A 22,500-nucleotide genomic window follows, 5' to 3' on the forward strand; every position below is an offset into this window, starting at 1 on the left:
TTAGGCTGAGGTTCAAAAAACATATTCCAACTAAATTACAGCATTTGGGCCACATGAGCTTCCTGTTTTCAAAAGAAAATAGGATGGTGTTGCTGCTAGGTTACCCTCTCTCTGTTTATCATTTATGAGCACTTAGAGGTTTCGGTTAAATAAAGACGGGAGAACACATTATTGCAGAAAGTAATTGAGAATTCCAAAGAAAGTGAAAGATAAGCCTTTTATGTATATCAAAACATGCACTCAAGATGATTCAAAAATTCATAATGGAGCACTTTATATGAGACATGTGATTTTAGCTTTATATTTCAAATTAAGTTTCCTTGATTAAAACTCTTAAGGTTCCTCTTCATTCCATAACTTATTCTTCCTTTCTGTGGTTCCTAGATTTGTGCATTTACATTCTGCCCTCAGTGGGGAGGACAGACAATTGAGAGAATGCAAAAAAAGAAGAAAAAAATTAGATTTCCACTTTAAAGATGAGTATATATTAAAAACTGACATATGCACAGGAAGTAAAAAGAGTTTGAAGGACTTTTCACTGAGAGAAAGGGGAAATAATAAAATAACTATTAGTGCCAGGTATTTAGCCTCCCAGGTGGCACAGTGATAAAGAACTGCCCGCCGATTCAGGAGATGCAAGAGCCGTAGGTTCGATCCCTGGGTCAGGAAGATCCCCTGGAGGAGGAAATGGCAACCCACTCAAGTATTCGTGCCTGAAAATCACGTGGACAGAAGAACCTGGGGGGCTACAGTCCATGGGGTCACAAAGAGTCTCACACGACTGAGCAACTAAACACACACCACCAGGTATCATATTTAAAAACTGCCAAAAGCCCATGGAACTAGTAGACAGGCTAGTTAAAGGTGTGAAAAGACAGCACCTTTGGAAAGACAAATGAATGTTTAAATACACTGTGTACACCAAGTAAAGATTTAAAACTTAATGCCTCGGGAAGGGGCCACAAGTAGAGAGCTTTTTGCTTCTTGATCTGAATGCTAGTTACAAGAGTGTGTTAGTTTTCTTAAAATTCTCAGGCTATACTTTATGATTTGTGCCCTATTCTGTATATTATAGTTCAACAAAAAGTTCAAAAAACAGTCAATCTTTTTAAAATCTACATGCCATGTTTTTAAAAATTATGTATTTACTTAGGATTCGGGGGTTTCGTCTTTTAATTTTACTCTCTTAGAAGCATGATTCTAGAGCAGGCTCATCGTTGTGAGAGAAGAACCAGTGTGAAGCCTAAGCTTCGCCGTGGAGTCTTTTCTCTGCATTCATAAGAGATGGAAAGAGGAACGTGCTCCAACACTTGTCCTGCCGTAACATCCTCTGCACACACAGCGATTATAAAAGTTCGCTGGTGAGCCTGCCTGCCTGCCTTCCATTTGATCTCTTTTGGGAACAGCACAAGCCATCATTCGTGAAAGTCATCTTCTTGCAGGATGGATAAATGCATTTTCTCTTCTTTGCCACAGGACAAATGGGAGCTAGTAATTTCTAGTCCCATGGCAGTGAATACAAAATCAAAGGAGGCTGACTCACTGCAGTGACAGCTTCAAAAGGAATCCTTTTTTGAAGTTTTTTTTTTTTTTTTTTTTTTGTAGTGCTGGTTTATTTAGCACCGAAGCTTGTCTCTGAGCCAGCTTTTAGCAGCCTCCAGGAACACCTCTGTGCAGTTTCTGTTGTGTATTAATAGTGCCCCCACTTTGGCTCTATTTGCCCACCAGACACACATTTGCCGTGACGGCTTAAGATGTTAGCGCTTTTTGAGTGGAGACATTTTTATATCAATGTATCTGTAACTGGAGAGTCCTGAGATGATGAAAATATGCTCTCAGTGAATTCTCTAGGAGAAATTCGGTGACTGAGATCTCATTTTGTGGAAACTCTTTAACAAAAAAACTTCGATATATGCCTGTTTGGGTTACTTTGGAGAATCATCTTTTTATCGAGTACTATTAAGTGACTGCATGACCTGCGTTTATATTCCAGGAGTACCAAAAATAACAGTAAAGGAGCTGTGTCTTATCTTCATTAAAACCAGGGTTCCATTCAACGTGCCTGTGCTCAGAATGAACACAGGACCCCGAGCCACTGTGCCCGCCGTGGCTTCCTCTTTGCCTCTCATTCTTGTGTCATCTCTGCTGCAGCAGGGTTCCAGATGTACAGAAATAACCCTTTTTATATAACAGCATGGTCCAACTGTATGGAAATAACTTAAAAAAATAAGATATGGCTCAACTGACAGAAATGACAGCAGGCTGCTCCAGTACCAAGGAAGCTGACTGTGTTGCATCTACTAAGAGACCTCACTCTCCACTCTCCTAAGGGATTCCCCAAGTAATTTTGAGTATATGAAATTTTCCCTGACTATTGAAATGAATCCCCAAGTAATCTATTCCTTGCCACCTTTGGGAGCCATGATTTAATCTCAGCAAACAAAACATCATCTGTCCCATTCATTTAATGGTGTTAATTCAGAACAAAGAATCATAAGGTTAAGATCAAGCCAGCATTCAAATTGTTATCAAGAAATCTGTGGACATATATTATGGAAAAATTATTGGTGTGTCTTATACCCTTAAATCATTTTTTTTCTGTTAATTCAAGACAGGCAGAAAAACAGAAAGAGATCGTTAAATTTTTTGTTCAGAACACTCGATTGAGAGGGTGGAAGGGTACGAGACAGTTTACTGTTTGCTCACATTTTCTAAAATATGTTTTTGATATTAAAGATCTTAGTTCTTTGTTTTTCATAAGACTTGACAGTGGTTCCAGGCATGCTTTTTAGTACTTCCATGAGGAAAGGATCCATCATCTAAAACTGTGGTGGGGATAGGAGATAATGGGTGTGCTTTATCCTCTACCTTTTGAGGAGAGTGCAGTGAATTGAAATCCTTGCTATGACTGTCTTTCTGAAGGACTTTTCCAATTAGTGGGATGTTGTTGTAACAACACATTGGTTCCCTCAGGAACAATTTTTTTTTTTTTATTGAAGCAGGAAGCATCCAGGACAAGATGAGCTCATGAAATATATCTCTTGAGGGAAAGATTAGGACAGCAGACTTTTAAGGACCAAAGATGTAATAGGTTATCATCATGCATTATTCCACATCCTTACTACTTAGCTATGAATCCAAGCAGGAACTAAAAGCTATTATTAGAAAAGCAAGCTAAATACTGTGGAATGGATAACCTCATATCCCATGCATCCACCTCCCATTAAGAGAAATGAACTTCCTATCTAAGTGGGTATCCTTAAGTACCACTGGTTACTTATCCATCCTTGCTTAATTCTTGTATCTTAGTTTCAAGACATTTCATAGATAAAATTCCTTGGAAGTTTCTAAGAAATAGAATTCTTTTTTTAAATAAGTAAATAAGTAAATAATGTTTACTAAATACTGACTTTTGAGAATTAGTACCGATTAGCATTGATACCCAGATGTATCACCAGTTAACTGAATTACTTTGGTCAAGATTAAGTCTTGGTTGCTACTTTCCCCCTATCTATAAAGTACAAGAACTGAACTCCATCATCTCCAGGGTGCCTTCCTATTCTGAAATTCAATGAGTCTAGATGTTTGATAAAATACCTCGCTGTGGTTATACATCTCTGCCTAAGCAGAGAACAGTTCTCCAAAAAGAGAAGCTGAAACCCTTGTGGAGCAGTCATCCAGTTTTCATCTGACTCAAGATTAGGTTCTGATTGAATGTTATTTTCAGTTTTCATCCAGAGCCTGGAAGCACTTGTTTCTTTCATTATCAGACGATTCTTTAGAAGTCTTAACCAATGAACCACCAGTACTTCTATGGCTTGATGTGCTTCTAAGACATTAGTAGACTTGATTTTACTTTATTTTCTTTTTAAAAATGATTCTTTTAACATTTTCACTGTTAATATCTTCACCATTACAAAAAGTTCCAGTATATACACATGACATTATAATGGATTGTAATGACATAAAATGAAATATACTTCCCAATGTCATCTGATCCCTACTTAGTGAATGAAGTTTCATCACTGTTTCTTTAAATCAATTTAAAAGGGTTGATTTAAAGGTGAAAAGTATGGAGAAGGCAATGGCAACCCACTCCAGTACTCTTGCCTGGAGAATCCCATGGATGGAGGAACCTGGTGGGCTGCAGTCCATGGGGTCGCACAGAGTCAGACACGACTGAAGTGACTTAGCAGCAGCAGCAGCATATTCCCAACATCACAATTCTCCCCCTTCTTACTGTTCTCAGAAACACAAGGAATAATCTGATCCAGGACCAGGACCACCTCTCCAATTGACTGTATTTATAAAGATTTTTGGAGCTGCACTGAAACATCAGTTATAGTTAAACCAACCTGGTTTTTTTCCTTAATGAATTGAGTTCCCAAGGTACCTTATTAAAGATCTTTCAGAAAGCTCAAAAAAAAAATAAATAAAAATAAATAAAGGTGAAAAGTATTTCTTAATGAAAGGCTAAAAGCATTTCTTAATGAAGGAGAACAGCAGTCATGAAAGATCCTTTTAACGGGGATATCTAGGGTTCAATCTTCTATAAATACAAAACATTAATAGCTGAAAGTCAGGTGTTCACCAGTGTACCTTGGAGAGAGCGTGTGCCTACAGCCCAGTACAGTAAAAGAGAGAGCAATTTGTTTTTGAAAAAGACTAAAATAAATAAGTAGAGATACCTGGAAAGAAGAGCTGTCAAGATTTTTGCATGATGATAGCTGTACAGGACAAGTGAATAATTAAGAGAACAGTTTCAAAATCAGTATAAAAATTGCCTCACTCATTTTTTTTAATAAACATATAATCCTATTGAACTAACTTCTTCTAGTCCAGAACTTAGAAACAGGTTATCTTGAGTCTGGTCAAGGGGATCTTTATTACTAAAAGTCATGGAAGGACTTTGAAATAGTGCATTATCAACTTCATCAAGGTGCTGTAGTCCCTAATGCAACAATTTCATTTTAGCCAGACCAGGATGTTTTTGTCTCACTGACATTTCACTGTATCACTGATGACTCTGTTCTGTATCTCCCTAGTTTGTACCTTTCTGAATCAGCATTTCTGTTTCCATTTTCAAAATACCTATTTTGTGCAATATCTTTAGCACACCATTTCAATTCTAATTCTGTTTTTTAATCCTCTTTGCTCATTTGATATTCCCATTCCCCCCCACTTTGTTCCATTCCTGTTATTAAGTTGGAAAAATGTGATGTGCTTCAGTTTCTTCAGTTAAAGAAATTTCTGACCTATAACTTTGAAAATATAGTTCTTAAAAGTAAAGTATTCATGTTCTGAAATTTTTTAGAATCTACCAATAAAAAGAGTAATGATCATAGTAACTTATATTTATTGGGTATTTTCTATGATCTAAATAGAGTGCTACATTCTTTATGTATATGTCTCATGTATAGCCTGAAGTTTCTTAGTGGTGTCATTATTGATCATGAGTGCTACTGTATCAGATATTAAATAGATAACTTTTTAGATCCTACTCCTTTTAAACAGAGAGGACCTAGGGGAAACATGTGATGATTTTGTAAGGGACTGTGGTCAAGTAGCTGTGTGTGATGAAACTGTAAAGGTTAATTCTAAAGTTTCCACCCAACAAACCTTACACATTGTACATTGGAAAGGTGCAACATTTGTGTTGAAATATAAGTCAAGAGAATAGTCCTCACTTCCTGTTCTACCTTTCATTCAGACCTTCAATCCTGTGATTTCAGGCCATTTCAGTTATTTTATCCATCACCATTCAATCTTTACTTAAGCTGTGGTGTTCCATTTCTCTGGTCTTCTGTTATGCTTCAATTTTTCCATCTATTCTTCTTCCTCTCTTCTGTCTACTTTTATCCTAGTCACAGAATTACATTTCTCGACTAGTTTTTTCAAGCAGCATATGATTTGGATACTCGAGTTCATTTCCTGTACCTTTCTTAACTATCTCTGTCCTGACTGCATTTTTTCATCGTGTGTGGTAAAATATTAGCAGAAGCACTGATGTGTTTCTTTAGGATAATAAACCTTTAAAGCGTCATCCATTTTAAGAGACAGATTTCATTTATAGCCTAGTGAGTTGAAATGAATTAATTCTTATGAGGCTTCATATCTTGTGGCTGAAGTGCCATGTTACAATAGAAGGGCAAGCAAAGTCAGAGCCCACTGGAAATCATCAGTAAAATATGGAAAACCAACTGAAGTTTCTGAGTTCAGAAGTAAGATCAGTGTGGAGGTTATGGAAATAATATTGCATAACTGTGGCTAGGGTCATGTTAGAGTTAAAAGGTCATAATCTCCACACCAAATGCTAGGCTGAAATATGCTTCTCTCCAAAGCTGCCACTTGCAATAGGAATAGCTGTGGATCCTGGAGCCCTCCAGACCTCCAGACAACCTTGTCTGAGGGAGTTCAGGTTACTCTTGCTGAAACTTCTCAATGTATGTATATGCAAACACATGGGCTCCTTAGGTCAAACTGTAGAAAGTCAAACTGGAAGAAATCCTAGTGATTTATAACAATAAAATTTGATTCTGAAATAATGTATTTTCACAGCCATTGATTCAAACAATATCAAAAATGTATCTGAATATGCTTTATAAGTATTTTCTTTACTTTGTGATAACTCTTAGCATGTTGCTCAACTAAAATATCATCATTAAAATATTTATACATTACTAAGTTAAAGAATTTCCTCAAGTTACTCAGCTGGTCTTGTGATTGCTACCCCATGGATAAATAATGATATATATATATCTAAAGTGTGATGTTTCTATCTAAAGCATAAAGCATAATATCTAAACACTCATACACATAGGCACACATTCACACAGCAGTTTTTTTTAGAATGCCTCATTTTTTGCTGACTCAGTGGATCAAATTCCCAAGATAAATTTGATGGAAACAAATTCTTTCATCCATGACTAAGGAACTCTATTTAGTGTGATTTTTAAGTGTGTTTCTTCACCAGTTTTCCTTCTGTATATTTTGATTTCTGGAGCTTTTTGTTAAACAGGTAAGATTTTCACTTTGTATATTCACTAGCCTTCTAACCATATGAGATTTTGTTGTTGTTTAGTCCCTGAGTTGTGTCCAACTCTCTTTTGACCACATGGACTGTGGCTCACCAGGCTTCTCTGTCCATGGGATTTCCCAGGCAAGAATATTGGGGCGGGTTGCCATTTCCTGCTCTAGGGGATCTTCACAACCCAGAGGTCAAACCCACGTCTCCTGCACTGGCAGGTGGATTCTTTACCACTGAGCTACCTAGGAAGCTCTATACAGGATGTACATTCTGTAAAACAAAACTTAAGAGTCTCAAAACACAATTTTCCCTAAAGTCATTATATTATAATACCTAAGTCAGAAGTTCAGTATATTTTTCTCCAGAATGTGTTGAGCTTCTCATATTACTACTTGAGTTTTTAGCTAATTAGTTATTTTGTGAGATATCCTTGACTGTCTTACAGAATATGGCATTGATTGATCACGTTTAAATCTCTGTAGGGAAGGAAAAAGCAATTATATAGAAATTATTTAATTTCCTATCTTTTAATTTCATGAAAATGTTGATGTGTGCTTAGAAAATGTCTTCAAATTAAAAGTTATTTTTGACTTATTTTCATGCCTTTGACTAAAAATCTACTCAATTTAGACAGTTCTCATCAAGAACATTACCTAAGAGGATGATCAGTTACTGGCAATAGCTGGCATGTTGCTGTTAACAACGTTCCTACTACTTTTAATTTGGTGACATATTTCAGCTTTAGTGATAAATTATTTAATAGTTGCCAAAATGTGTCAGTTAACTTATTTATTTTTCTCATGGACTTTTTTTTTGAAGTCGTGGTAAAGAATATAGCCAAGTTGAACATCAAAATGTGATTAACTTGATTCTTTCAAAGCAAGGATATAATATAAAACTAAGAGACAGTTATCCGCTTAGAACCTTTTGCTTCGTTGGACATTAGTGGAGTGGGAGAAATTCTCACCTGGTGTTATTAATTAAAATAAAAAATTACAAAACCCAGCCACTCAGTAATTAATGAGTCATCTGTAAGTGCCAGATAATGTCCTAGGTGCACACCTTCTATGATCCTGTCCTCATTTGCTCTAAATCTTCCAGTGGGCTTCTCGGGAGACAGAAAATGAAACCCAGAATCTTAAGATGCTCCGCATGGCCTAGCCAGTCTCCTGTCTCTTGGCCACTGTGTCCTTCCTAGACCTCAATAGATAAAACAGCTACCCAGGGTCCTATTATCCTGTTGAGTTCACAACGTGACAGTATCATGTTTATCTGCTTGGTATTTTGTTTCTCCTTGTCCCTCCTACCCCACTTCCCTGTGTCTCCACTGCCACTAGAGCGGAAACACTATGAGAGCAGGAGATCTGGACCTGCTGCTTTTCACTGTATCCCAGTTGTGAAGAATATAGCAATTGCTCAGTGAATATTCACTGAATGCACAGATGATTACCATTTCTCGAAATACCCTTTGACAATAGATATTTTCTTATACACAGGATAAATGTTTTCTGAAAACAACTCAGCTAATTAGATGAGTCTCTGGAGTGTAGAATTCATTTGGTATAAATGAATGATATACTTTCCACTATTCTCTTTTGATCAGTGAAGATACTTAGGTAATTCAGGGTGAATCCAATGGCTAATCATTTTGAAAGCAGTATAAAGTAGGTGTATCTGCTAAGTTTCAATCAGCACACTTAGGAAAACTTGTTCTCAACAATAAACAATTTTAATAAATTAAGCAACAATATTCAATTCTCCTTTCTATATCTAAAGCATAGGCAAAAATTAAGATAAACCTGTTGTATTCATTCTTTTGTTTATTACTGTTTACTCATCTATTTAAAACTCAGTTGAAATTTTTTTAAAAAGATTTCAATGAAATTATTATGAAAATAGGATCTCACTGAAATCAATTTAGGAGAGCAGACAAAGTCTGTTTGTAAATTGACTCTAATGTGATGTTAAATGTAAAATTAACTATAAAATGTTCATCATTGCATTTATTTCTGTACTATTTTTGTGAAGATCAAGCTTAATACTATACAGAGAAGTTTCCTTTGTGTTTTACTACTAAATTATTAAACATGACTTTTTATACTTTCTTGCTAAACTTTATCTATAGTAAATCAATATGTCTATATTACTAGTTAAGTTACCTGTTATTATACATTTTTATGTGATGTTGCCTTTGCTTTTCTTATGAGAATTGCAGATGAAAGGAAAATTTTTTCTTAAAAACTTATATGCTATTATTTATTAGTATACTTCATGTCTTAATTTCTAATATAAATCTAACATTCTTGTACATACTCAATAGTTATATTAAAGTCAAATCCAAGTTGAGATATAAGGTTTTACAATTCCTTAGAACAAAATGCGTAGAAAGAATTTAACATATACAGGAATGGAAGGAATGAGTAAGTCTGAGTTACTGTTCATGGTGTCTGTGGTTAAAGATCAGCAATTTCAAAAGAGATAAGAATTTGGATGGGTGATTTAAATTTTTACCTTCTTTCTACCTGAGAAAGACGAAGGAAGAAAGGAGAGGATGTGTAAGAGGTCTCTGAAGTGTCCTTGGCAAAGGTACAGAGATACTCAGACACTTTCCACTGAAGTTAGGGTATAAAAAGAATGAACATACGGTTCCTATTTAGAAGGTAGGATTAAGCGAGGCTTAGAAACCAAGTAAGGTGATTCCTATACATAAATTTGAGACATTATAGGCTCCAAAAAATGATAATACCTTGAAAGCCCAAATTATGGACTAATTCAGTTTTTGAAAAGTAGAAAAGCTAATTGTTTGGATACCCGTAGAACAAAACCAATTCAGTTCACGAGCTTTTCTGGATGTTTCAACAATACAAATAGTCTTATAGAGAGTGGGCATAGCTTTCTTCTGTGAACTTCTGTGGGCTTCCCTGGTGGCTCAGAGGTTAAAGCGTCTGCCTGCAATGCGGGAGACCTGGGTTCGATTCCTGGGTCGGGAGGATCCCCTGGAGAAGGAAATGGCAACCGACTCCAGTACTCTTGCCTGGAGAGTCCCCTGGACGGAGGAGCCTGGTGGGCTACAGTCCCCGGGGCCACAAGGAGTCGGACACGACTGAGCGACTTCACTTCACTTCACTTCATAGAGAGTGGGCATAGCTTTCTTCTGTGAGCTTATGGCTAGAATTTCAGTGTGTCTGCTAGAAAGCAGATAACCGGTCAGTTTGATGAGTCAAGAAAAAGCTACAACTACTTGAAATGATAGTTTTGTTGTTGCTCTGGATACATTGGAATTAAATGGATTTTATGAGTATGAAAGTACTCCGTAAACTGTAGAACACCAGGCAAACGAAATATATAGGGTTTTTAAACTTAGGACTGATTTATTACTTAACATTTTTGATTTGAAATTCGTTCTTCGTATTTGAGATGTGTGTCTTGTGTGTGTGTTTGCAGATAATCACAAGGACTGCTCTGGCGTCTCCTTACACCTCACACGCCTGCCGTAAGTACTTCGGATATCCTCGCCGAGTGACAACGTTCAAGAGCTTAGAAGTGGGAGATCCACTACGCTGTTACCTACTGCTGTATGACAAATTATTCTCCACGTCGTGGCTTCAGACAGCAGACGTTATCGTCCCGGTGGCCTTGGCTAGGGAGCGTGGGCAGAGCTCAGCTGGGGCTGGGGGTCTGCCACGAGGCCACAGGGAGAGCCTCGGCCAGGGTTTCGGCCGTCTGGGGACGCGGCCGGGCGTCTCGCTCGCGGGCTCTCGTGTGGCTGTTGCCGGGTTCGGTTCCTCGCTGGCCGCGGGCTGGAGGACCCCCTCGTTTCCTCCTCGTGTGGGCTCTAGACAGGGCAGCTCCCAGCCTGGTGCCGCCGGCTGCGCCTCCCAGTCAGCGAGGGAGAGCGCAAGAGGGCGACCGAGGTGGAAGCCGGGGTGCTCCTGTATCCTCCTCTCAGAGGTTACCAGCCTGTGTGCGACAGGTCAAGAAGGTGGTGACCACGCGTCTTCCTACTCTGATTCCAGTGGACGGAAGAAAAGTTATTGTTGCTGTATTCTGTCTGTTAGAGATAACAGATTACTGGGTCAGGTTACTCGGCCCAGCCTGCGTCAAGGGAAGATGATTGAACACGGGCAAGAATGTCAGAGCTGTGGGTCCTTGGGAGGTGTACCCTTCAGGGTCCTCCAGGGAAACCGAACCAATAGAATGTATGAGAGAGAGAGAGAACGATAGAGAAAGAGAAATTGAGATTGACCTGAGGGGATTGGCCCACACAGTTGTGAGATCTGGCAAGTCTAAAATATTCAAGGCAGGATGGCAGGTAGGAAATCCTGGCAGGAACCGATGTTGCAATCTTGGGTCCAAAGGCATAATTCCTTCCTCTTCCGAGGACCTCAGTCTTTTTTCTTAAGACACTCATCCACATTTTGGACCATAATCTGCTTTACCCAAAGTCAATGGTTTAAATATTAATTACATCTTCAAAAATACCTTTATAACAACATCTGGGCTAGTGCTTGACCAAATATCTTGGCACTAGAGCCTAGCTGACTTGATACCTATAATTAATCACTACAGGAGCCATTTAGAGATTGGGCTTCCCAGGTGGCGCTAGTGGTAAAGAACCCCCCCTGGCCAATGCAGGAGACTTAAGAGATGCTGGTTCTACCCCTGGGTCAGGAAGATCCTCTGGAGGAGACTATAGCAACACACTCCAATATTCTTGCCTGGAGAATCTCATGGACATAGGAGCCTGGCAGGCTACAGTCCATAGGGTCACAAAGAGTCAGACACAAGCGAACTGACTTAGCACACACGCACATGTAGAAACATTTACCATGCCACAAAAATGTGTATTCAGCTATTTGCCCAAGAAAATAAGTTATTCTCAAGAAAAATATATATTCTACCTCATTCCCCATGTATTAGTTTAATTTCCACATGAATCATATTTTATAGATCAATGCATTGAAGTATACTTTATTTTTCTAAGGCAATTGTTTTGATGTTTTCCAATAGTTGAAATAAATGTTACTATTTTGTGCAGACAGCCTTTAATTGCTGGCATGTACCTTATGATGTCTGTTGACACTGTTATACCACCAGGAGGGAAAGGTGAGTAATGATCTTTTGGAATTTACCATTACTTCATTATCTAATCTTTAAGGATGGATTTACAGTACATCTTTTATAAACACTTGAAATGACCAATATTTTTGAACCCCTGAAAAATAAACCAGTTCTTTAATATCCTTGGAGTTAAAATGGGTTTTTGTGTTAAACCAAGCCAGCAGTTTATTATTTTCCAGTTGTATGCCAAGAATTGAGGTCCATAGGAACGTAGTGAGTAATATAAATTTAAATATAATTCCTGAGTATTTTACGAATAAATCATCCATTCTTCAGATGCCAAAACAAATTTCTTATCATACTGTGGCATAAACTACTATAAAGAATATCAGATTAAGAATCAAAAGCTATCAAATCCAGTCTTTGAACATAGATTTGTAAAATGGGTATAATAATAGCTGATTTCTCCTAAATTTACAAAAAAAACTATTAGAATGAGTATAATATTATTTATTGCTGTAAATATCTTATCCTTTGGTGGGAGTGTCGTATTATTCATTTGTTCCTACTGGGGATCTGTTAAAGTTAATGACGAGTACGATCTCATTACTTTTCACTGTCTAATTTTAAAAAGACATTTATTGAAAAATTAGCTGTGTGTTAGTCTATAAGGAAGGAAAAGTATATGAAATGTTTCCTTCTCCACAGGAACTGTCAATCTCATTATCTTAGGTGTTTAAAATAAATTTTTCAAAAATCCTTCTGTTCTGAAAATAAAAACCAATGTTTAAGTTTTTTCAGCTGCACAAATTTCATGATAAAGGTATCAAATTAAGCCTGAGTTTTCACTGACAATGTGTGTTGATCTGACTCTAGTCATTTTATGAGTTAAACAGAATATAAGGGGTTCTTAACTCATCTTAGTAAGAAGCTGGCCCATAGTAAGTGCTTAATACCTCTGAGTACATGAGTTTGTATTTACTTAAAAATCCCATGCTTAGCTGCTTGTGGATACTCTATACATACTTTTAGTCAAAAATAATGTTATTTTCCAGTTGAGTAATGACTTTTTTCTGTGTTTTCATTTCTAACAGTGGTGAATTCTGATATTTCATGCCATTATAAAAAGTATCCAATGCATGTCTTTGCCTATAGAGTTCACACTCACCATTTAGGTAAGAACTGCACATATTAAATGATATGCCACTGTGCTTGCTAATGCTGTAAATGTAAAATGTAGAGTATATCTGACCTTAAATCTGTTTCATCTGTTTCAGTGAAAGAGATTTTGTGCAGTACCTTAAAATTCTGCATGTGTTTTCATCATATTGTTTTCATTAAAGTGCCGGGCATTCTGGTTTCTGAAAATATTTGTATTTTTTTTTGCAGTAAGAAAACAAATAATGCCTTTTATCTTTCTAATACTTTATATAGTTATAATTTGTGTTCATTACAGGCAAGGTAGTAAGTGGATACAGAGTAAGAAATGGACAGTGGACCCTGATTGGACGCCAAAGCCCCCAACTGCCACAGGTGTGTAGAATATAGTACAATTTTGAGAGAAAAAAAATTATTAATCAGCAGGTAGTAATTTGTAAAGCCCTTATAGAACCCTTGTGAATTTCTCTAGAATCTAAACATCTCTAAATCTACCTTTACTCTATATCTAAGCTGTGTATATTCTTTTTTTTTTATTTATTTCCAATGTGATGGTTTCCTTATCAGTTCTCTTAGTATTTCTAAGCAGGGTGAAGTGTATCTGTGTATGCGTGTATATTCATCCTCTCTACCCAGGGTACCCCGAGCCTCACGTTATTAAGCGTGAGTTTCTGGGTTTTGTTGATAATTTTAAGGAATTACTGTGCTTGTCTCCTCTGCAGGCCTTCTACCCAGCAGAGCACCCAGTGGATGTTAGTTTTGGTGACGTGCTGGCAGCGAGATGTGTGTTCACTGGTGAAGGAAGGACAGAAGTCACCCACATTGGGTATGGTTTCACAGATTCCATTATTTAAAAATACTTGTATTAGGACAAGGCATGGTTATAAGTGACAGTTATCTGCATGAATGAATGGCATATTTTTCTCTATTATAAACAGTTAGGACAAACCCTAGCGTTTTATGATTTTAGGACTGAGTTGGTCAAACTGCAGAACATGCGCTTCGATTTTCATAATTCCTTTCTTCCTGCTTATTGAAGACCTTTAGGATCACACCTCTACATAGTATAGTTGCCACAAGAGTGTATATTACTTCCTGTACATCTTAATAAAGAAAAATGTAATGATTATAATTTTTTTCTCAAGTGTCCTTTTGCCCTATAGTCAAATTTAGGTGAATATATAGGTTCTGCATATAATGGTGTCCATTAATTACTCAGAACCAGGATTTTTTTTCTACCTGTTTAAACCTTTATGTATTCATTATGAGAATGTTCAACTTTTAAGTAAGCTTCAAAATACTTAGCTGCTTTGAAATAAGTATATTTTATAACACCAAGTACATTTTTCAAAGCACTATGAACTCTTTCACAAAGGGTTTGCCTAAATTAAAAATGAAAGATAAAGTCTCTTATCATATTTTTTGGTTAGAAAAGAACTAAGGAGCCTCCTTTCCATTTTAAACTAGGTTATAAAATATTTACTGACACCACCTAGAAGATGGAGCTTTAAACCATTTATCTTTTGATCAAAGAGGAGTTACAGAGAGTAGACATCTGAAAATATGCATTAGATGCACAGATGATTCTTATGATGACAACGCTAGCTGTTGGTTGTTAGGGGATACAGAAAAGGTACTGATGCAGGTGAATGAAAAGAAAAAACCATTTGAGATGGTAGAATAGGATTTTTTTATGTCAGCCTAAAAGGATTTTTTATTAATAAGCATCAATTTTGAGACTAATGATAAATAGAAAAAAGTTATCATTTTATATTAAACAAGGAAATTTTAACAGATTTGCTTTTAGGTGAATTTGGTAAATTTAAGATGGAAATGTGAGGAAAGCAATAAAATTATTGAGTTGCATAAAATGGTAACAAAAGAATTGACAAAGTAGATATAATTAGATTTTAAAAAGTATAATAATTCACTTTACTAACAATCTTTAAATACATGAAGTGTAGTGTTTCTGGAACTTTATTTAAATGCCATTCGTTATTTTATTAACCTTTGAAATAAACAAAGGATTAAAACAAGTCCCTTTCAACACATTTTTTGTGTTAGTTTTCAAGTTCAGGTGTGAAATAAGTAGAACTTTTTTTTTTTGCTTAAAGGTACCTTTACAATTTGGGCAGGTTTGTAACTTCTGACAGATTCTATCTTTTGAGTATCCTCTGTGTAGCAATATCAGCCATGGAAATTAATGACTTGTTATAGTACCAGGATGAGAGGTCAAAGTGATCTCTAGGGGCCTCTTTCAGTTTCATGAGTCTGGAATAATTCTAGCCTTTTTTTAAAATGTGCATTTTGCTTTAAAATAATATGCTAAAATGACTATACCAATCTATCTTTTTGTAAATGTCCTGTGGGCTAAATGAGACGCCACTTTGTAATATAAATGAAGTAGAAAGAAATTATAGGAAATTAACTTATGGGTCAATCTATATTCTGAATATTTAATTTGTACTAGGAGAGCAGGAAATTTTGGATAAATTTAAATATGAATTAAATCCTCATAATAATGCATAGCATTCCTATAGCACTTGGTATGCTTCTCAGTAATAACAACAATGCATCCATTTTGTAAAATACAGAATACCACCTCCATAGGGTACTATAGTATCACAATTGAGAAGGTAACCAATAAAAGGAGGAAACTAGTCTGTTTATGATGTATTTTAAACTAAACATGTGTTATGTGTGCTCAATCATATCCAACTGTATGCAGCCTCATGAACTGTAGCCCACAAGCTTCTCTGTCCATGGAATTTTTCAGGCAAGCATACTAGAGCAGGTTGCCATTTCCTACTCCAGGGGATCTTCTCAACCTAAGGATTGAACCCACGTCTCTTGCATCTCCTGCATTGGCAGGTGTATTCTTTACCGCTGTGCCCCTTGGGAAGCCCATTTTAAGTAAATGATATTCTGTAAATCTCCCTCTCTTCTCTGTTCCCATCTAACCCCCAACCCACATACACAGACATCACTCCCACTGGCATAGGTTTGAGCCCTGAGCCTAAAGCCCAACTTAAACACAAGTCTCACTTATCCAGAGGTCTTATGGGGCCAGCAGATGTCCCCTCCATGTGCTGGAAGAACTGTGGGTTCCCAGTTTTTAACCTTCCTGTTCCCCAGCCACCTGGAAACTAGGTTTAACGGGAAAATTATACCATCAGTGGCCTTACCAGTAAGAGTTTCAGCTGAGTGATTCATCTGCCCAGTGCTGGTTTAACTCTGCATTACGCTAGAAATTTTAGACCTGGAGAAAACTTACGTAGAGCAGAGTTAACTAATCAGAAACAGTTAAAAAACTCAGGACAGTTTTTAACCAGAGGTTCAACTCAAAATGCAGCTATTAGAAACACGTGAATTTAAGACAAAATGTATCAATAAACTTAATGATAACGTTTTAACCCAGATACGTTACTTCTTTTCAAATAGTATCTATGAATAATATATCTTAGGCAAATTGTACTCATGTATATATTGACAATATAGTACTAATTGACCTACACATAAGCAATATTTTGTGCCTGACACTGCATTGTATATTTTATATTCAACATGAGGCTTCTCTTAGTTCATTTCAATGTTTAGTCAAGTTTAAACATCCAAAGAAGAATTAAATTGAGTGAGCCAAATAAGCTAATTAAGTTAGCTAATTTGCCTAAAAGTATATATGCTAAAATTTAGAATTACCTCTTGAGAATTGGTAGATATTATTTACCAATTTGGTCAGTTTTGTTGGTCATATTTTTCGTTTGGAGACAGTTATTTCATATACATATGAGAAGGTCTAATAAATGTTTGTAGTTACCAAGCACAACACTTTAATCGGCATTTAAAGTATATTATATGCAAATAAAGTTACATGGTCAATAGCACCTTAATATACAAGTTTTAGGGCTTCTCAGGTGGTGCTAGGGGTAAAGAATCTGCCTGCCAGTGCAGGAGACTCGAGAGATGTGGGTTTGCTCCCCGGGTCAGGAAGATCCCCCGGAGAAAGAAATGGCAACCCACTCCAGTATTTTCGCCTGGAAAAGTTCATGGACAGAGGAGCCTGGCAGGCTACAGCCTATAGGTCACAAAGAGTCAGGTATGGCTGAGCACACATGTATTCGTAGTAGTGTACAAGTTTTAAAGCACCAGGAAACCTTTTAAGAAACAATTCAGAGCTTTGCAAAATAACGTCTTTAAAGTCTTTGTATTTCTTTCCAAAGCTAGTCTTTTATCATTGTTGGCCCAGTCTAGCATGACATATGAAGATACATGTAGGGCTAGGGATGAGGGAATCGCCAGAGTGGCGTGTCACTGGCTGAAACATAGTCACGGCGTTCTGCAGTGTTTGGGTTTTTATAAATGATGCATTTCAGAATACTTGATGCTTCCTTAAATATCTATTACATACCTTTATAATATGAAATGATATATTTTTAATAAAACTCTGGCAGATGGATAGATGAAAGAAAGAGAAACAGACAGACATAAATATTTATGACAAATGCTGTAAATTGAGTTCATAATATTGACCTGACTCAGCAGTATGATGTTTGGGGGTAACAGGTTATGCTACCTGTAATAAATTATAGGCATCTGTTAAGACAAATGATTTATTCTGCTTCATTCAACAGATAGTTATTGAGGACTTACTATTTTCAGGCTCCCCACACGCTGTCAGGATTAAAGCTAGCTGGTGTAAAAGAAGTAACTGTCACATATGTGACAGTTTTTATGCGTGAAGTTTTTATGCCTTATTATGCGTGAAGAGGAGAGAAAAGCAGCCCTGTAGTTTGGGGATCTAGGTGATACCAGCCGTCATCATTCAGGGAACCAACAGTGGCGACAGGGACTGTTGAAAGGGCCATTTGGTGGGGCCGGAGAAAGTCAGAACACGGTCCTCCTCCACGCTCGCTTACGTTAACATGCATGAGGTTGACAGAGTCGAATTGCATATATTGTTCTCTATGGAAGAGGAGCTGGACGTGTTGCAGTTCTTCCTTAGGAACATAGAAAGCAACTTGGTTTAAAGTCAAATCTTTTGAGTGAAAGAAAGATGAATGGGGAATAATATAGGCAAACTGTGTCGGCTGATACTAAGGATCATTTGAATCCTAACCTGTTTAAGATATGATAGTTTCTCTGTCAGTTAGGAGCTCAGAGTTCCTTTGACTACAAGTTCAATTATCGGTGGAAGGAAAGAAAGTATGGCTTTTCTTTTCCTTCAGCTGTAAAATGAAATTTTCTCTGTGATTGTGAAGACTCTTATTTAATCAGCTCAATATTGTATCATAGAGTCAATGCCTCAAATGAGCTATATTTGGTAAACTGATGAGGCAGTTTCACAAAATCACACGTGTTTAGAGATGAACATGGGCACGACATTCCCAAGCGGATAAAATGTAGAAGGATCTTTCCATGGGTTAATTGCAAGTTTCATTTATTATTATATAAACCTATTCAGTTTTTTCCTTTCCCTAATTTGGGAAGGTTTCATTTCACTTTCCTGCTCTGCACCATGATTTCAAGGTTTTCTAAACCAGGGCCACATCTTAAATTCCTTTTCGCTCATTTCTCTGTCTTAGTCTATATACCCTTTTCCTCATTTTGAATGGGAAGGGCAGATAATACAGTGAGAGGCTTCAGCTTATTACTTTGGCTCCAGTCCTTCCTTTTACATAGCACATAATTTTCTGACCAACTCCTAAGCTGCTAAAATATAATTCTTAGCGGTGGCGTTTCGACACATGAAGATACGTGTAGGGAACAGGTGTTTGTTTGGGATTGGACTTCACCCTTTGCTTATATTTCATGGGAGAGGCAATTACCCTGACAGGTATCAGATTCGAAGGGTGGAAAGCCAAATTATTTTCGAAGCATAAACAGAGCTCCCTATGACCATTCCTGTGGTCTCTCAGGGCTCTCCATTTTCAGGGCTTAGAGAAACCACGTCCCTGTTTGGAAAAGATTTTTCTTCTTTTTTTCCCTTCCCTTGGTGACGTCATTACTGTTGCTATGGAGAGGAAGTAAGTGCTGCGTGACATTGCTGGAAAAATCAACACTGACGTATTTCTGTACAGCAAATAGTCCATTTCAGAGCTTGTTTTTTATTAGCAGAGGCTTGCTAAAAATTGTCAGAACCAGTACCAAAAAGGAAATGTTCCTTTGCCAGAACCACTTTGGTTTATAAAAGTTTGGTGATGGTGTACCTAAACATTTCCTCCCGAATAATAGAAAAAGAGTATGAAATGCATAATAACCCATGTGAATTGAGGAAGAAGAAAACATGTTTTATAAACTGTTAGGCATGATTTATATTATTTGAAACGTTTTTTTCTTGGAAATGACCACCCCACTGTTTAAAAATCTGTTTTTAACCTTGAGTTATTCAGTTGTCCAGCACTACCCCATTCAGATCTGAACTTTCAGAAGAGATTAGGCCTGCTTTCACTTTGTATCATTCCTCAGGCATTCTTTTCTTCCCTACTATAGAAATCAAGGTGCCAAGTCAGAAAGGAGAGATACGTTTATGATATCCTAGTATCAACACATGATTCTTGATTCATCTCACCCTAAGGAACAAAGCAATAACCAAAAGCGAGATCCCAGACTCTCATGGTTAGATGGAAAAAGCCATTTTAATATAAACTTGTAAATAATATATGATATTTCTGTTGAACTGTTCTGAATTTTATTGTTATTAAGTAAATAGTTAAATTTTCCCATGAGAAAAATAGTTTGCTTTATCAATGAGTTTTAACAAATAGAAGAAGGACTAAAAAATAAAAGAATTTAGAAGAGAAAAGAAAGCCTCTCATTGCAACTAAAATGTCATTTCCATCTGTAGTATTTGGTGATATCCATGGAGTGACTACAAAAAGATATTCCATTATTAAGTGGAAAAATGCCATTGACAATGTGCTCTTGATGTTGAAAACTGTGATGGATTTTAATGAAAGCTATAAAATAAATGCATAATATGTCCACCTTTGAATCTACTGCTGGCAGATTGACCAGTTACATTTTTCTTGCAGGAAGAATGTGTTTTATGTGAATGACTAATCTGTCGTGTCTGTGGATTTTTTTCTTGTTTGGTTGGTTGTTTTCATTCTGTTTTGTTTTTTTGCCTGCAGTGGCACGTCTAGTGATGAAATGTGCAACTTATACATTATGTATTACATGGAAGCCAAGCATGCAGTTTCTTTCATGACCTGTACACAGAATGTAGCTCCGGATGTGTTCAGAACCATACCACCAGAGGCCAATATTCCAATTCCTGTGAAATCTGATATGGTTATGATGCATGGACATCACAAAGGTAAAATTGGGGTTTAATTTAAAGCAACATGTGTTTTTATGTTTTTCATTTTCTTACATGTTTTACTTGACGATATGATTAATAGCTCAAATCATCCTCTTTCTGTCAAACAGTTGCACATGTTCATGAAATCTGATTCTCTTTTTTCCCCCTTTTATCCTCTTTCTCCCCTCCTGACATGTCCCTATCAAAACAGTTAAAATGAAAATTCTCAACTAGTGATGAAACAGATTCATTTGCGACCAAGTCTGTAAATAAAGATCTTTCTTCATGTAGTTCATGTTTCTAGTTTCCTCATTTCATTCTTTCTGTAGCCAGTAATGAATTATGCAATTTATGAATTTATATACCATGTTCTAAAGAGTGCCACAGTTTGTACATGGAAATGGTTATCATCTCTGATCATACCTTACATTATCTGTTTAGTGAGTCTCTTCAAGCTAAGAACAATTCTTGATCTATGAGGCATTACTAGCCTTAGTCTTTTTCATCGCATTCTCAGAATGGTACTTTAACTGACTGTTCATCTGCAAAATGGTCATGATTGTCATTTCTTTAGTTTAAAATTGCAAAACCCATACTTTTTATTGGATGAAGTATCATGAGACTTGACTGAGTATTACAAGTTCAGTCTTAATGCCAGAACAACTTCTTATTTCTTTCTACAGGATATTTTATAAAAGAAGTTAACATGGCAAGCAGGTCATTTATTAACATTCCAGTATATTTTTAAAATGTACTTGTAAATGTTCTGAAAATATCCTAAGTTCAATTTTAAAAATAATACAAGCAGTTTTATTAATGCATCTTAAAAATTCTGTATCATCTATATATTACTGAAATGGTAGTTGACTCTGGTATTAAGCCAGAGTCTGGCACTTGGTAGTTATGATAGAGTTTTTGTAAATTAGGAGGGCATTTCTACCATATGAATTCTTAATACTATTGTTTTTTATGAAACACAGGATCCTGAAAATATTTTTATGTTGATAGCATATTTCCAGAAAACTATTTACAGTGTGTGATATACACTGCAAATTTATGCTCAGCTCTTTTGATCCTTTATAGAAACAGAGAACAAAGACAAGACTTCTCCACTACAGCAGCCCAAACGAGAAGAAGAAGTGTTAGAACAGGGTATGTATGCTTCCTGCTATAGCTGGTCATATCAAAGTATTCACTTCCAAACAGGCAACCAAAATTTAAAGTTATTGAGATATTTTAGGTCTTTCTTTATCAACCTAATGCCTCCATTTTACAGATTTTATATAATGTATAATTCATGAGAAAATAACTGTTACACTTTGGCTTTGACAATTCATTAATGTAATTTAGTCCCATTAAATTTTTCTGTGTTTTATCTTATTTAATATTGTCACTTTTATACAGAGTGCAATAAGTACAAATATAATAGTCATTAGAAACGGTTAGTGGGCTGCTTTTGAAACCTTATGACCTTTAACATTTAAATTCTTATGTGTTTTGTATGGTGTGTTCATTCGCTATATTTGAGGTTCAAGAAAAAAAGAAATTGAGTTAAACCGTATCTTGCCTCTCTTTTAAGTCATTCTTCTCTGCCTTCAGTTAAGGTAGGAGGGATTATCATCTTAAGCAATTGCTGTTTTGTGTTAAGTTGCCATCTGATGAGTTAAGAAGGCTTTGTTCTTCCTCTCTTCTGTTCACTTAAAGTGGTATATTTGATGTTGTAAGTTATATACTGCATGTGCTGGCCCTGAAAATTTATTCTCCCAAATCTTGCTTTCTTGCAGTTGTTTAGAAGATAGTACTTTGTGTTAGATTGAAGTATGTTATCAAGTCGTTTTTGGCCTAGATGTAATATATTTTAAAACATTAGTTTAATGTTAATGTAAACACACTTCTAATGACAACATAAAGTATATAGGAAATAAGATTTTTCTATTAGCAGATATAGAAATTT

The 22,500-nt window shown here is 36.4% G+C and overlaps 1 protein-coding gene across 10 annotated transcripts in view; it reads left to right on the forward strand.

The window, feature by feature from the left end:
* PAM (peptidylglycine alpha-amidating monooxygenase) overlaps window positions 1–22,500 on the forward strand; it is a 311,728-nt gene that overhangs the window by 222,249 nt on the left and 66,979 nt on the right. For all 10 annotated transcript variants that reach the window (XM_065920039.1, XM_065920481.1, XM_065920234.1 and 7 more), the window contains exons 9-15: window positions 10,472–10,520; window positions 12,066–12,133; window positions 13,183–13,263; window positions 13,545–13,621; window positions 13,969–14,072; window positions 20,377–20,561; window positions 21,630–21,698. In XM_065920039.1, coding sequence (XP_065776111.1) covers window positions 10,472–10,520; window positions 12,066–12,133; window positions 13,183–13,263; window positions 13,545–13,621; window positions 13,969–14,072; window positions 20,377–20,561; window positions 21,630–21,698 — 633 coding nt within the window. The remainder of the gene's footprint in view (window positions 1–10,471; window positions 10,521–12,065; window positions 12,134–13,182; window positions 13,264–13,544; window positions 13,622–13,968; window positions 14,073–20,376; window positions 20,562–21,629; window positions 21,699–22,500) is intronic.

The sequence above is a fragment of the Muntiacus reevesi genome, chromosome 1, assembly GCF_963930625.1.
Source record: "Muntiacus reevesi chromosome 1, mMunRee1.1, whole genome shotgun sequence".
In the NCBI taxonomy this organism is placed as follows: Eukaryota; Metazoa; Chordata; class Mammalia; order Artiodactyla; family Cervidae; genus Muntiacus; species Muntiacus reevesi.